The 15,939-nt window shown below is 47.0% G+C and overlaps 4 protein-coding genes across 4 annotated transcripts; all 4 read right to left on the minus strand.

Moving 5' to 3' along the window:
* Nucleotides 1-86: 86 nt before the first annotated feature.
* On the minus strand, nt 87-1,042 carry GGI43DRAFT_413341 (uncharacterized protein). The gene has a single exon (XM_083206894.1). It carries the CDS (start codon nt 1,035-1,037, stop codon nt 258-260), a length of 780 nt encoding a protein of 259 aa, XP_083057750.1. The 5' UTR covers nt 1,038-1,042; the 3' UTR covers nt 87-257.
* Nucleotides 1,025-1,923, minus strand: GGI43DRAFT_413342 (uncharacterized protein). The gene has a single exon (XM_083206895.1). It carries the CDS (start codon nt 1,839-1,841, stop codon nt 1,509-1,511), a length of 333 nt encoding a protein of 110 aa, XP_083057751.1. The 5' UTR covers nt 1,842-1,923; the 3' UTR covers nt 1,025-1,508.
* A 1,257-nt stretch (nt 1,924-3,180) lies between these two features.
* Nucleotides 3,181-4,995, minus strand: GGI43DRAFT_413344 (uncharacterized protein). The gene has a single exon (XM_083206896.1). The coding sequence runs from the start codon at nt 4,370-4,372 to the stop codon at nt 3,557-3,559; it is 816 nt and encodes a 271-aa protein (XP_083057752.1). The 5' UTR covers nt 4,373-4,995; the 3' UTR covers nt 3,181-3,556.
* Nucleotides 4,996-13,568: 8,573 nt separating this feature from the next.
* On the minus strand, nt 13,569-14,560 carry GGI43DRAFT_413348 (uncharacterized protein). Its single transcript, XM_083206897.1, has one exon. It carries the CDS (start codon nt 14,084-14,086, stop codon nt 13,718-13,720), a length of 369 nt encoding a protein of 122 aa, XP_083057753.1. The 5' UTR covers nt 14,087-14,560; the 3' UTR covers nt 13,569-13,717.
* Between the last annotated feature and the right edge of the window lie 1,379 nt (nt 14,561-15,939).

The raw sequence follows: 15,939 nt of genomic DNA on the forward strand, positions 1-15,939 counted from the left end.
ATAACACTCATCTCTATGTTGAGTGAGTGGTATCGCCTTTTTATGAGAACCATAGCTCTCAATATCACACTGAAATTCCATTGGCCGTTGCCCACAGAGGACCCATTCCAGCGCTGGAAAAACTTCAGCATACGCCTCACCTGTGTAAGCATGCGGTTTCGATGCGCCCTCTCCCAGATCCTAGCCTCATCTTCACGCCCTTCAATGTCATACCATTCATCACGCGTGTCAACAACAGCCGATGCCTCAAGATCTGCTCAGTCTTCCGCGTCAGCGCGCTCACCATCACCCACCCATCGCACGAGATGGTAACATTCCGCATCGGTATGACTGGGTGATGGGATGGGGTATGTATCGCGAGCCAGGGCCAGCATCTTGAGTCGGTGTAAAGTTCCAAGATACTGGTGCAGTTTACCGTGGTCTATCAGCCACTGATTTCTCCATCCAAAATTATTGCCAGCACGGAGGCTAAGTTTCTCAAGTGATGCAATCGTACCGAGTGCCATTAATGCTGTTTCAGGAATGTGAAACTCGCGTGGTCCGGTTAAAGGACCTACGCTTTCTGCACTCCATCCTAACGAGAGACAACAAAGGTTGTTGAATCCACGTTCTGCTAGGATAGGGATAATAAAGCGATCCATGTTTGTAGAGTTACGCTCATGCACAATGAGTTTATGAACATGCTTGTGCCGTCTGATAAATTCTGCCACATGCTTACTTTGCTGACTTTGGGAAGGTAGTGTAGATATTATTAAGCTCTGGAGATCTCGTAATGGCTCGCATGTAACAAGGCTTTCAATAAGATTTTCCAAATATATAGGTAGCTCAAGGTGCTTCAACGGGGACAAGAGCAATGAAGAAAACGTAGCAGGGCTTAGAGAGATAAAACTAAGCCGCATGTATCGTAGAAGGGGGAAGGATCGAAAATGAGGGCTCAAGGAAATTCTACTCTTTGACTTGAGCTTCACGTGCTGCCAGCTCAATGACTCTAGTGTAGCAGCGCAACGCTGGAAGAGGGTTTCAAAGAAAACAGACATGGGATTGTCAGTTGATGCGCGTTCCTGTATGCTTCCTGGCTGAATGGCATCCGAACCATAAGGCAATTGCACATCGAGGTCAAGAGAACGAAGAGGCCACAGGGAAGTGGTCCCATAAGCCAAGGTTTATGGGTTATTAGCCCTTTCAACTTAATATGCTGAGCTGAACATTGAGAGACTGCTTTAAAAAAATTTGTCATCTATCGAATATGAGTCTTCCCAAGCAAGGAACTTAGGATTGGGCATTGCATGGGTAATAGCTAATGTCGAGTAATCCTGTAGCGCCATATAATGTGCTGCGGTGTCTTATTCCAGCTTGTTTTGCTGCTCTTGGGAGTATGGACTGGCTGCCTTGCTGAAGCTTGCCTGATATAGTTCTTCGGGCATGCTCTAACGCACTCGCGACGCGACGCAAATCTAACTCTGCGTACACAAATTCTAATTGGAAATGAGCGCGTCGTCACATTTGTTTCATGAGTTTGCTAAATGTCGGAGAAGCTGCTGCCCACGATTGCTGTAGTTAAAGTGAATCTCAGCAAATTGACATGAACGAGCGAGATAACGACAATCGCTGTTTACCAGCGCGAGGGAAGCTAAAGCTGGTTTGTCGTCGGCAATTAAATCAACTATATCAGCCAGAATCTCGGTGGGCATCTGAAGGAGCCTGCAATGAGATTCACGCTTTCGACCTTGCATGATGGTATCGAGTAAAAGGCACCGCCTTGTATCCGCATCTCTGCCAAAGTCGTCTCTTTCAACGCCACTTAATGTTGGCACCATTAAAACCGTAATACCTTGCTCCATGGTGACGCGACGATGGTGAAAAGCACAGACGCCTCTAGAATTAATACAGAGGTGAAGGAAATAGAGACTCTCTGTGTTTGGTGAGAAACTCTTCCCTTCAGCCTCGCGTGACATAATTACGGAGCAGGGGCTTACAACCCCGCACTTTTTCTATTATATAAGAGTTCTATATGCAGCTGATTGCTTGACGGATTGCTATTCGATATGGACTCTATCTGCATATGCCGGCTGCTGCATTACTGGCTCAGGTATAAGCTTCAGTAGAAAGCAGCAGGCCGTATGTGTACACCCAAAAGATGACTTGGTCCTACAACTTGCATTTCAGGCAACTACAGCTCTGTTGCATGAACGAATTGTAGCAATTACCTTTGTTTCAAAATCTCCCTTAGAATAGACTGCGCATTAGAATAGAAAGTTGGGTGGCCATGGCTAGGAGTATAGGTGGACTCTATTTTTGGCTGGCTGGGGAAAGATTCTAGAAGCAAAGAAAAAGAGAAAGCGGAAAGTTGCAGGCAAGGGCCACTTTGCGAGCCTGTGGCTGGTACAGTGCGAACTTCTCTTATCATCGTGTACTGTTTTATAGCGGTCCTGAGAGTTCCGTCCGTTTTTGGATAATTATAGTACATGGCTGTATTCTCTTTAAATCCGGCACAGAATAGAGAGTGCTGAGATTGATCTTACAACGCGTGAAACATACGAGAATGCGGTAATAGCAAGCGGCAATATGCGGTGATATGCGGCAATATACAGTGATGCGGTAATATAATGCCATCAAGCAGCAATGTCTCTCGGCTTTACCATCTTACATTTCCGTGCTTAACAAACAATCTGGATGGACGTTATCTATAAAGACAGCGGGCCCTGACTGATTTTGCATCGTGGCCTGAGTTTTGTGTAAATCCTTGCCATGAAGCTTGATTGGTGATCCTACCAGCGACGGAGAGTTTCAGCAAGAGAGCTGCCGGGGCAGAGGAACATTGATCTACTCCAGGATATGTAGTCTAGGCTCATCTTACGCCACGTGCTGGAGTCATGAATCCTGGCAGATTTCAAACTAGCCCTCATTACAGCCTCAACTGTGACCACAGCTTACCCTACGTTTTTTTTTTTTTTTCCCATAATTGGATATTGTTACAATTGAAAAAGATCAAGAGCTTTTACATGCTTCTAGAGTAACGCGAATAGCTGCCATCCATCAGATACATCACGAAGTACTGCCGTTTCTATTCTATATTGATGATAAGTACTTGTGTACAAAAGTAACAATTGTATACATAAAAGAAGAGTTAAAAGTAAACCCAGATGTTTATACTTAACCATTGCTCAAGAGCTTACTATACTGCGACACACTTCAACACATTATTAGAAGAACTTCCTTGCTGCCGTGTCATTGATAGCACTCCTTCAATTGACATTTCTTTTTGCTACTGATTCTGAATCATCGCCAATAATAGACCGATGGTTCCAGCACTACGATACTACAAATACATATTTCACAGACCAAACAACGCACCGCTTTCAATATTGCTGCCCTGATTCTAAAAGTTCTGACACGCCATGATCAGACAACTGTTTACGTTAAAATACTAGTTACTAGTAATAGGCATAGAATATCTCCACAATAATTTGTACAATTCTTGCTATCTGTATTTACATATATGTACGTATATATACTCTCAAAGTTATCAAACAGGCTTCATCTCGAAATGCCAGCTTTATGCTCGGCCGGCGGGCCAGGTGGTGCCGAAACGGCCGTTGGTGGCTGCAATGACGGGGCTGCCGTGCGAGTCATCGACATAAACGTACTGAGAGCCAACCTGCTGGAGCTCCCAGTCGCGAGGAGGCGTGTTGATGGCACCGCCAATGAATTCGGTGGCCGCGAGCACCCTCTGTCCATCATCCTTGGTGTCAAGAGCGTTGCTGGGCGCATTGCTCAAGATGTCCTGCGTGAATCCCTTCCACGCTCCAGAGCCGTCCTGAGAGTTGACCAGAACAGGACCGTCACAGCCACGGATGAGAGAGACGTCGCTCCAGCCCCAGCCATTTGCGTCCCAGCTGAACTCAAACCATGTGCCGAGCCAGTGAGCCTGGCCATTAAGCATGGTTGCGTCAACTCCGCGCTGGATGCGACCCTCCCAGCCATCAGGGAAGGACACAAATTGAGTCGCGCCGGCTGCGACCCAAATGTACTTGTAAGGAATCGTGTCGCAGTTGTTGTGGAAGGCGTAGAAGCCCCGCCAGTCGTTGTCGGTGTTGGTGATGAAGATACCCTTGCCGCCATTGTCGCTGTCGCCCCAGGTCAGAGTTGGCGAAGTGCTGCAGGTCCAGTCGCGCTTGGACTTTGATCCCTCAGACTTGAGAGACTGGCGCACCAAGCCACCAGTCTGATAGCTCTTGAAGTGATCTTGTGGTACGGCTTTGATGGTATTAACATCAGGCGCGGTGATGTTGTTAGCGGGAGCTGCTCCAGGGATTTCAGTTGGGAGCGCGATGGCAGCGCCAACAAACGGGAGAAGAGAGATGATACGCATGATGATATTAGATGAATGGATAGCTGATATTTGTTGAAATAATGCTTGTTGGATGGCTGGACTGAAAGACGAGATGAAGCAATGTCTTCATTTATATACTTTTTCCCTCTCTATTCGCATGTTCATGCGAGACTGGGATAGTCAACCTTGAAGCAAGGCTATCTTGTCACCTTTACTCTTTGCTCACAACTGCCGCCGCCTGGGTAGTTGCCGTAAGATTTGAGTTGCCAAATAAGCTCATGGGCAATGACAGGATCCGCAGGTCCCGCAGCTTCAATGGCGTGCTGTAGTAGAACCAAGCCAACTGACGAGAGTTGTAGCCACATCCGGCTCTTGAGTAGCAGCAGCAGCCATGTCGCATTAATAGCTAAAGGTAGCCTATGATGAATATAGAAGGAGATGAGTTGCAAAAGATGGGCGTATCATTATACCCAGCAATGGAAAGATTCAGTATCTTATGAGATGGTCTGCTGCGGCATTATATCGGCAGGATCCATTTAAGCGTATTACAAATAAGTATGCTTATTGGAAATGAAAACATCTTTTACCTTCCTTTTATAGAAACAATGAATTTGTATCCACATATGAAGGATTCAAGGCAGCAGTTTCCAGCGTGTCATGATAGGCAATATAAGCACACGCTTCATATTATAATGAAAGCGTATTAACAAACAGGCTTGGTATGCTTACCGGTTGGTTCAAAAAACAGAAAGTGAAAACAGTAGAGGAAGAGCAAAAAGTCCTTTAACAGATTGCAATCATCCTTCAAGATATTGCAATCAATCAAAAGAACAAGATAATTGAGTGCTTGGAAACTGTATATATAGCATATAGATTGCCGTTGTAATACAGGAGAATTCACCACCGCTCTCAAGTTTGTGGCACATCCAATCTCTTTGCTCACAGGTCAAAAAGTCTTCGTCTCCATCTTCTTTTGCTATTCAAAACTTGTAAATTTGCTCTCGCAGTCTCACATACACTCAGCCAACATGGTTTTCTCCAGCAAGAAGTTAAGTGTTGCCGCTTCTCTTTTCACCTTAGCCCTTGCTGATCCATGGCTAAAGCATAGCCTAGCTGCGAATAAGGAGAAGGGTGGTATAATGAGATAGTTGCCAAGCCGTGTGCCTTTTTATACAAATGTATTCATCTGAATTATAGGTATATACTGATTAATGATTTATGGGACTTCTTTTCTATCCTCTTACAATGAAAGCGTTTATAGTTTGATCAAGTTCAAAATGAAAAATTCCTTACGCTATTTATTACTACTCTTTACTTAGTATTGCCGTAGCTTACAAGGATCACGCGTTCTATTTTCAAAATCCAGGAACTGCTTATAATTGAGTAGCTATGCATTACCTAGTGCTATGATAAGCGACATTCCTTCTAGGCAGCACTGTTTACGCCGAACGCAGCTGGGCTTTAACCACAATAGTAGTATGTCAACAGGCTATTGAATGCAGTAACTTGAGTCTTTTTTTTTTTTTTTGGGCAACTCTATTGAGTAGAATTTGCTTTATTAAGTTCAAATGCTTCCTTTCAGCCGCTTGAAAACTACATGCCGTCAATGGGAGCAATAGTTTGCGAAACGAAGACCAAATTATAACCCCTGGTAGTACACACACACACACACACACACACACACACACACATAATTTATTACGCCCGGTGGAGTCTCCTCTAATAAAACAACTATTAATCTGTGTTATATAAATAGCCCTTAAATTATAACTTTTCCTTGTAATAGCTTATATATTAGTATAATTTAATTCTAGCTTTTTATTATTAATATTATATTTTTTTATAATTTCTTATATATTAAGTAATAATTATTTATAAGCTAATTTAAAATTATTATATTTATTAAAATATTTAATATTTTATTTAAAATAATTAAAATAATATTAATTTAAAATAATATAAAATAAAATAAAAAATATAAATTAAAAATAATAAAAATTAATTATTAAAATAATTTATAATTATTATAAATTATATTATTATTTATATAATATTTATATTTAATTTTTATTTAAATTTATTTAATAATAATTTTTTTTTTAAATAAAATAAAAAAAAAATTATTTTATATTAAACCTGAGACCTATATTAAAAAGTTATTAATAAACACTATAACACCTCCGTTAGCGTTAATCTGTTGCTGCACAAGGTCTGTATTATAAAATAAGAATGTAACAGGAGAGAGCGGCGATCCCTGTAGCAGGCCCGGTTATATTAAGGCTTAGGTCTTAGAACATCGCCCATTAACTATAATTATAACTATATAATCCAAGTAAAAGGCCCTAATCCACTAGAGCAGTTTCTCTAAGATACCTCTTGCCCTTATTTATTAAATTAGTCTTTCCTTAGAGATACTATTATAAGCTCCTTTAACATTAAAACTAATAAGACTAAGCACCTGACGCCCTCTCTAAACCACATATATCTACTCTTGAAAAAGCATTAGAGCTTGCTCTGCTAACCTCTGCTTATGTGCCTTGAAGTGATTTGTAGGTAGCAAGCCGTATGTCTTAACTGCGTGAGATAGTCTTTCCGCGAGAACGGCTTTTAATAACTTGCCAAGCGTTAACAGCAGCGAAATCAGTCTCTATGCTTTCGCGAGAGTGTAATCAGGCTTATCAGGTTTCTTCAAGGGTATAATCTTTGCGTGCCGCCATTGGTCCGGTAACACTCCTTCTTCTAGTAATGCCTGAAATATTGCCAGCACCCTGTGTTTCACAACTGGCCAGATGTTCTTCCATATAATAACCGGTAGTCCATTGTCACCCGGTGCCTTCCAAGGCTTAGCATGGAGTAGCTGCCGTTCTATTTCCTCCATGGTGAGGTCCGGCATGGGTACCAGAAGAAACCGAAATAAGTGTCCGGCTTTTACTTGTTTAGAAACTCTTTCCGCACGGACCATCATGTGGCGTAATGTGGCTAGTACAGTGCACACCGTAGCCAGCTGTGTGCACTTTCAACCTAAACCTAACATTGCCTAGAAATGGATTTTTGTAGTAGTGTAACTTTAACCTTGTTTCTAAGGCATGAACACCACTTAGTTTCCTAATTTGAGTTAGGCAGGTCGCCGCCACAACGCTGGATTAAGCCTCCCGTAGCCTCAAAGCCGAAATTGACTGCAGCGAGCGCACAGTTCGCAGAATACGATTAAAACAATGCTCTACAGTAACGCAGAGACTGCGCGGCTGACGTTGTCTTATGACGCCTTACATGGAATACATACTACGGGAATAACTTGCTAGCGAGCCTGGTATGCTCTAATGCGAGATGGCTGATTTTTTATATGAAAAAACCGGAGTTGAAGTATTACACTCCAGCCTTAATCAGTCTCTAAAGGTTATGGGGTGTTATAGGAAAATTTCTCGCCGAGTGGTGAGGCAGCGGAACTAGGAACTATAAGATCTATATATTCATAAACTTTTAAAGTTTAAAATAAACTAACTAGTTTTTATTAATAAGTTGGGCTGTAATAAAAAAGTTAGCTAACAATAATAAGGATAGGCTCCGCGAGGATATACTCTAGTATAAATTAATAGCTTTAATTAAAATTAAAGACATTAAATTCTCCTAGCATATACAGTTAAAGGAGTCTTGCTTGCGCGTGTATACTCGGGATTAACAGATACTGAATTCTTTAATGACTTCATTAAGCAGTTATTATAGTACTGTGGAAGATGGCCTGAGCCCAGATTAGTTCTTGTTATGGATAATACCACTTTCTATTGTTTTAATAGACTTAAAGAGTTATGTGAGGTAGCAGGGGTAAAGCTGCTTTATTTGCCACTATACTCACTAGACTTGAATCTAATTAAAGAGTTTTTTGCAGAGCTTAAGGTATATATAAAAAAACACTGGAATGAATACAAGGGCTTAATAAGGGATGACTTTGAGGAATTTCTAAGGCACTGCATTGAGGTGGTAGGTAAAAGTAAGAAAAGTGCTCGAGGTTATTTTCGGCACGCTGGACTATCTGTTAAGGAGCCTTATGAAGATTATTGTTTGTTTGTTTGTTTTATTATTAACGTCCACTATGTAAGCTAGTTACAAAAAGGGCCTCAGCTGGGCAAAAAGGACGGTAGGAGCCGCTGGTTCAGATCCCACGTTCGCTACGTGTCATACGAAACAAAGGGAAGTTGTAGTTTTCAATCTATGTCTTGGGGGGCCAGGCCGTAGGGGCTGGTTTCCTCCACCAGTTTCTGGAAATCTTTGTAGCCGTTCGGGCCTAGAAGATACGTGAGGGGGGTGTAACCTGCCAGCTCATCCTTTTCAGGGACCTCTGGCAAGAAGGGTTGTACCATTCTGCATTTGACAAAATGGCCTTGTGTCCTAGGCTCGCCGCACTTGCAGGTGGGCCTTGCGTCATGTCCGAATCTCTTGTGGTATTCCACGAAGTCTCCGTGTCCAGATCTCTCCGCTAGTAGCCTGTGGAGGATCGGTCTCGGTAATTGTAGCTCGGGGGGTTTGGGGGTGGCGTCGATTCGCCATTGTTTATAGTACGAGGGTTGGTTGGTGTCCCAGTCTAGCTCCTGGAGCATCTTCCTCTAACTCCTAGCTCATCTTTTTATATGGGTTATCGTAGCGGCCTTGGTCTGGGAGGTTAAAAGCTCTGATCCTTCCTTTGCGAGCGCATCTGCCACTTCATTTCCGTAGACGTCTTTGTGCCCAGGTACCCAGGCCACTTTGGTGGTGACCGCTGGGAGCAGTTCCTTCGCGATCTTTCTGAGACCCATGTAGGCTCCTTGGGAGGATGCGGGGGTGAGGCCGAGGATGCCATCCACTACCGCCGAATTGTCTAGAAAGAGAATGAGCTCTTTAATGTCTGGGTCCGCACGGATGCGTTCTTTTGCCAGTTTAAGCGCTTCAAACGCCCCTACTGCTTCTGCATCGTAGACTTCCGCGTTGGCGAGGCTTCCGCATGCTTTGGTAGCTCTAGCTCTGTGGAACGTCACCGCTCCCCAGCCTGTGTTGCCGATCTCGTCCTGTGATCCGTCTGAATAGGCGACGAGGGTACTGTTGGGGAGGCCGTCAAGGAGTTCTAAGTGTTTCTCGGCAGCCTCCTCCTTTGTGGAGCCTCTGAAATCTGGCCCTGGAAGGACCGCACCGTTGTTGTGGGCGAAGAGGGAGGGTCTGACCGTGCGGCCTGCCAATGAGGTCGTTCGCTGCAGGCGGGTCATGGGGGCCCCCGCAATTCTCCTGTCCGCTCTTCTGCTGATAGGGTGGTTCCTGTCTAGGCACGCGAACCTGGTCCCGATCCGTAGTCTGGCTTGTGCTAGCGCTAAGGAGGCCTTGGGGAAGCCCGACTCTCTGTGAATGACTTCTAAATTAGTAGTTTTCCAGGCTGGGACTACGGCCTTGGCTGCTGTCTTGAATGCTTTGTCAATTTTCTCCACTAGGTTGTCTATCCCTGTGCTTGTAACCTTTGAGAGGTCGCTCCGGCATTGCCTCGATTTGCCTGGCCACCAAGCGTCTAGGCCGTACAGGGCAACCGGGATAATAGATGCTTTGGCTGCCATGGCGACTGCGTTAGGGGGGGAGCCTTTTCTTGTCTTGTTGAGGGATCTTAGGAAGTTAGCTGCCTTGAGGGCTTTTCCTGTCATGACCTCGATGTGTTTTTTAAAGGAGAGCCTTGGGTCTAGATAGACCCCAAGCCATCTTAGCGAGTCTTGTGGAGAGATGGTTTTTCCCTCGAAGTCGATGCTTTCCTCGTGGGCCTTTTTCCGGGTATGGTGGGAGTGAACAAGTTCAGCCTTCTCTGGGTCGAAGGAGATCGCATTCTGCCGGCCCCAGCTGAGGGTGTCCTCGAGTTCCCATTATAGCATTCTTGTTGTCTCTCGAGTGTCCCTTCCCACTGCTAGGATAGATACGTCGTCCGCGTAGCCGAATCTAAGGTCAGGGTCGTTGAGTTTGAGGATAGGGCTGAAGTACAGCATGGCTAAGATGGGGGAGATGGGTGAGCCTTGAGGGGCCCCACACTCCAAGTCCACTCCAGGCAGCGTCGAGCCGCACCCGTTGCGGACGAGTGCCTGGCGACTTTCCATGAACGAGTCGACCCAGAGGATGAAGAGGAGGGGCCACCCCTGCTCCCTGAGTCTGAGGATCAGCCTATTGCGCATTACTATGTCGAAGGCACCAGCGATGTCCAGGGTCAGTAGAGAGGCTACCAGTCCCTTGGAGAGGGCGACTTCTATGTCGTGGACAAGGCACGCCACCAGGTCTGAGGCGGCCCGTTTGGGAAGGGCCCCAAAGTATTGTTCCGGGAGTTTTTTGTGTTCAAGGGCCAGAAGGGAGACTCTTCGTGCGAGGAGCCTCTCCAGGCCTTTCCCGATGCAGGACAGAAGGGAGATCGGTCTGTAGCCTTTGTGTGTAGTGTACGCTTTCTCTGGTTTGCCGGGCTTGGGGATGATGGTGACTTCTGCGCTCCTGAAAGGGAGGGGGTGGTATCCCACTAGAAGGCACCCATTGAACAGGTCAGTAATGTACTCTCCGACCGCTGGCCAGGCCAGCTGTAGTAGAGCGACTGATATGCCATCTGCGCCGGGGGCGGTGTTTCCTGAGCCAGTGGTTGCTGTTTTGGCCTCCGTTTCAGTGACTGACGTGTTCCAGATGATCTTTTTGTCTGGGGGGAGGTCCCTTGTCCACGGGTCGGGGACGTCCTCCTCCGCGGTCTTTCTCTTGAGGAGCTTGTCCCTGAGGTAGGTTGCCCTCTCCGTGGGATCTGAGATGCTATTGTTCCCGTCTACCAGTGGGGGAGGCCGGAAGCGATCCGTGGCCTTTCGCCACTTGGCTAGCGCCCATATGTTCTTGTCCGCGCTGGCGTCTGCTATTATCTTGTCCCAGTGGGCTCTCTTGGCCTGCCTGACTACGTATTTGAGGTGCTTCTTGGCAGTAGCGTAGTCGGGTGTTCCGTCTGTCAGCTCTTTTAGGGCGCCATGGGCTTGTTTGCATTCTTTCGTCCACCAGGGGGCGCTGTGTCCGTTTTGGTGTCTTGTCTTTCCCGTAGCGCCGAGGACGTCCTTAAAGAGGTTTTGTAGGGCCAGCGTGCAGGCGTCTAGGTTGTCTCTCGAGGGGTTCTCTAGGTTGATCGTGGGGAGAGTCCACGCAAAGGAGTGCATGAGCTGGCTGAAATCTTCCCAGCATTCAAAGGGTAGGTACTTCTTACCCGCTCCCGGGGTAGATCGTACGGGTTCCGGTAGGGTGGTAACGACCGTGTAGTGGACCACAACCTAGTGGTCCGACCCGGAGTTGAGGTTGTGGTCCACTCTGGAGGATACAGGGCAGTTGGAGAAGACGAGGTCGATGCACTTCCCAGACCCTCTCGTGGGGGAGTCTACGAGGGAGGGGAGGAGGTCGAACTTGTCCGCCCATTCTGCGATTCTATTGCCCGCTGTGTCTGGTTTTTTGCCTGGTTACCAGGACCAGTAGGTTGCGTTGAAGTCGCCCGCAACAATCGTGCGGGGAGGGGGGGTTCCCCATTTAGTGAAGGTCTCTGTTATGGTGTCTTCTGATGCTCTGCGGTATACATTCACGATTGTGTAACCGCAGACTTCAATCCAGCAGACGCACCCATTTTCTAGTCCGGGTGGCGGGAGCTGTTTGCTTGGGAGGTTAGGGGAGATTCTAACGAAAGTGAGGACTGAGGGTCTGACGTCCCTCCAGTCGTTTAAGGGGTTGTATGCTTGATATCCAGGGTGGTTCTTTGTCTGCCTTCTGTTTAAGATCTTGTCCCATTCTGCATAGGGTTCCTGGATAAGCACGATGTCGTAGCCACCTTTCCATGCGAGTGAGAGAGCGACGTCTTGCCAGGGACCGCTCTTGCCCACGTTAGCCTGGAAGATTTTGAGGCCAGTGTTTCTTCGGCGGCTGCGACGGGGCCTATCGTTCATAGGTCGTCGTCTGGGGGTTCGCCCCCGCCTTCTCTCTGGTCCTCCATGTCTTCATCATCTGCTTCATCCCCTTTGTCCGATCCTGCCACATGAACTGCGGAGAGGGCGGGGGATCCCATAGAGGAGTCGTCGTCTGATTCTGCCTCAATTGTGACTTCGGAGGGGGGGGGGTTGATTTGGGTGCTATGTTCGAACCCGGGGGGGGAAAACGGACCCGGGGGCCGGACTTCGCGGCCGGGGGGTCCGATGGCTCCGGGGCGGCCCTTCCCTCTGTGGGTATGGGGACCGGTTTAGGAGGGTTGATCTTGACATACTCCTGTTGTCCTAGCTCTCTGATAGCCTTGAGCTGCGACTTCGTAGAGTGGATCTTTTCTCCGTCTTTGATGGTCGGCCTCGCCGGGCATTTAGGTGAGTCCGCCTTGTGAGGGCCATTGCAGTTGGCGCATTGCGGAGGGGATGGGCAGTTCGCTGTGGTGTCGCTGTGCTTGTCTGAGGGCTTGCCGCACTTGGGGCATCTCTCGGTGCGGGTGCAGTTTCTTGGGTTGTGATAGCCAAGGCACCGGGTGCATTGTATGATCCTGGGTTTCTGAACCCGAAGTTCCGCCGGGGCGGAGGAGTTGAAAAGTCTGAAGCCGCTTTTGACGTCTTCTTGAAAGGAAATGAAGTAGCAGCATGTGTCTAGGGTCTCTTCGAAGGGAGCCTTGGTGCAGGCTACTGGCATGGCCTTAGCCCCTGCTCTGTTGCGTGCCTATTTTGGGATTAGCTTGTCGGTGGAGTGGGTCCCGCTCATGTCAGTATAAATTTTTAACACGCCGCGTAGAAGGAAACTCTTCCATGTGCATGCTTCTTCGATTTTCAATTTAATGTTCTCTGCGTTGGGGCTCCTTATGAAGATTAAATAACACATATAATGTATTACATTGTATAATATACAGCGATAAGCGAAAACATCTCCCCCCTTTACACTATTTAAAATTTTTAAGCACAGACTTTATACCTCAGAGTACATCAGAGTACCTTAGAGAATATTAGGCTGCTAAAAACAGACACATTAACTACATAGAATTTAGCCAAATCTGGATCTTTATATGTGGAATTTTAGTGATTAAGGTAAATTCAGGTCTTGTAAAGTACTTAACACAACTGGCAAAAACTACGGGACCCAAATTCGGGACAACACAGTATGAGATAACATAAGCACCTACGGCATACCTTGAGGGTACTTTAACGAATTATTGTGACGAACCGATTAATCCGTCGCGCCAAAGGGCAAAATACGCGATTGATCGCAAATAGAACCAGTTGCTTAAGAAAAATCTAAGCGCGGATCGTATATAACAGCAGCTAAGTAAGTTATGGATATTTCACTAGTGACTATAACATAACTATATAACATGGCCGCTATTTTAGATGCAAGAAATAAATAGAATTTTCATGATTTCTATAACAGTCGCTCAAGTTTAGCCTTAGAGAATTGTAAAAGTACCATCCTCCCTGATCGGCAACCAATGACAACATCAGGCCCAGAGACAGCCACTTCCCCCCAACGGCATTCAGTTGGTAACCAAAGTATATCGTGGTCATACCATGTAATCCAAGAAGCCCTTTCATTAATACTAATATTTGAGAGTAAGCGGGTGCTTAGAACGGGAGAGTATGGTAGAGAGGGGATGGTTTCGTCGAACAAGGGAATAACCCCAGCACTTGTAATAAGGGACGCATCATCAGCTCCAAAGTATAGGTTGCGAGCTGGATACCCAAGATTGATCACACGTTTACACTCGCCTGTGTCCACGCTCCAGATCCGCATCGTATCGTCAAAAGAGCCTGATGCTACGGCCTTGGAGTCGTGAGAGAATGCTATCGATGAGACCCCATGGCTATGGCCCTCTAGAACTTGCTTGCACTCGCCCGTGTCCACGCTCCAGATCCGCACCGTACTGTCGCGTGAGCCTGATGCTATGGCCTTGGAGTCATGCGAGAATACTACCGATGTGACTGAAATATTTATGCTCGAGATCTGCACCGAGTTGTCGTCTGAGCCTGATGCTATGGCCTTGGAGTCGTGTGAGAATTCTACTGATGTGACCTCTCTGCTATAGCCCTCCAGAACTTGCTTACACTCTCCCGTATTCACGCTCCAGATCCGCACTGTATTATCCTCTGAGCATGATGCTACAGCCTTGGAGTTATGCGAGAATACTATTGATGTAACCTCTCTGTTATGGCCCTCCAGAACTTGCTTGCACTTGCCTGTGTCCACGCTCCAGATCCGCACCGTATTGTCCTCTGAGCCTGATGCTATAACTTTGGAGTCGTGCGAGAATATTACTGATGTGACCCGACTATTATGACCCTCTAGAACTTGCTTGCACTTGCCCGTGTCCACGCTCCAGATCCGCACCGTATTGTCCTCTGAGCCTGATGCTATGACCTTAGAGTCGTGCGAGAATACTACCGATGTGATCGAAAGGTTCACGCGCGACACCCGCACCATATTGTCATCTGAGCCTGATACTACGGCCTTGGAGTCGTGTAAGAATTCCAATGATGTGACCTCTCTGCTATGGCCCTCTAGAACTTGCTTACACTCTCCTGTATCCACGCTCCAGATCCGCACTGTACTGTCGCGTGAGCCTGATGCTATAGCCTTGGAGTTGTGCGAGAATATTACCGATGTGACCTCGCTGCCATGGCCCTCCAGAACTTGCTTATACTCTCCCGTGTTTACACTCCAGATCCGCACTGTATTGTCGTATGAGCCTGATGCTATGACCTTGGAGTCATGCGAGAATACTACCGATGTGACCTCGCTGCCATGGCCCTCCAGAACTTGCTTGCACTCGCCTGTGTCCACGCTCCAGATCCGCACCGTATTATCAGAAGAGCCTGATGCTATGACCTTGGAGTTGTGCGAGAATACTACTGATGTGACCCAACTATTATGACCCTCTAGAACTTGCTTGCACTTGCCCGTGTCCACGCTCCAGATCCGCACCGTCTTATCGTGAGAGCCCGATGCTATGACCTTAGAGTCGTGCGAGAATATTACTGATGTGACCAAATAATTATGGCCCTCTAGAACTTGCTTGCACTCTCCTGTATCCACGCTCCAGATCCGCACCCTATTGTCGTCTGAGCCTGATGTTACAGCTTTGGAGTCGTGTGAGAATACTACTAATGTGACCCAATGGCTATGGCCCTCTAGAACTTGCTTGCACTCGCCCATATCAACACTCCAGATCCGCACCGTCTTGTCGTAAGAGCCCGATGCTATGACCTTAGAGTCGTGCGAGAATGCTACTGATGTGACCCGACTGCTATGGCCCTCCAGAACTTGCCTGCACTCGCCTGTGTCCACGCTCCAGATCCGCACCGTCTTGTCGTGAGAGCCCGATGCTATGACCTTAGAGTCGTGCGAGAATGCTACTGATGTGACCCGACTGCTATGGCCCTCTAGAACTTGCCTGCACTCGCCCGTATCCACGCTCCAGATCCGCACCGTACTGTCACGTGAGCCTGATGCTGCAGCCTTGGAGTCGTGCGAGAATACTACCGATGTGATCTCGCTGCCATGGCCCTCTAGAACTTGCTTGCACTCGCCCGTGTCCACGCTCCAGATCCGCACTGTATTGTCAGAAGAGCCTGATGCTACGACCTTGG

Source organism: Trichoderma evansii (genome assembly GCF_050947405.1).
Source record: "Trichoderma evansii strain SZMC 28006 chromosome Unknown GGI43scaffold_20, whole genome shotgun sequence".
Lineage (NCBI taxonomy): Eukaryota > Fungi > Ascomycota > Sordariomycetes > Hypocreales > Hypocreaceae > Trichoderma > Trichoderma evansii.

Bases quoted from the DNA above. Each gene is read 5' to 3' on its own strand.
- GGI43DRAFT_413341 (XM_083206894.1), bottom strand. From the start codon at position 1,037: ATGTCTGTTTTCTTTGAAACCCTCTTCCAGCGTTGCGCTGCTACACTA.
- GGI43DRAFT_413342 (XM_083206895.1), bottom strand. From the start codon at position 1,841: ATGGAGCAAGGTATTACGGTTTTAATGGTGCCAACATTAAGTGGCGTT.
- GGI43DRAFT_413344 (XM_083206896.1), bottom strand. From the start codon at position 4,372: ATGCGTATCATCTCTCTTCTCCCGTTTGTTGGCGCTGCCATCGCGCTC.
- GGI43DRAFT_413348 (XM_083206897.1), bottom strand. From the start codon at position 14,086: ATGCGGATCTGGAGCGTGGACACAGGCGAGTGTAAACGTGTGATCAAT.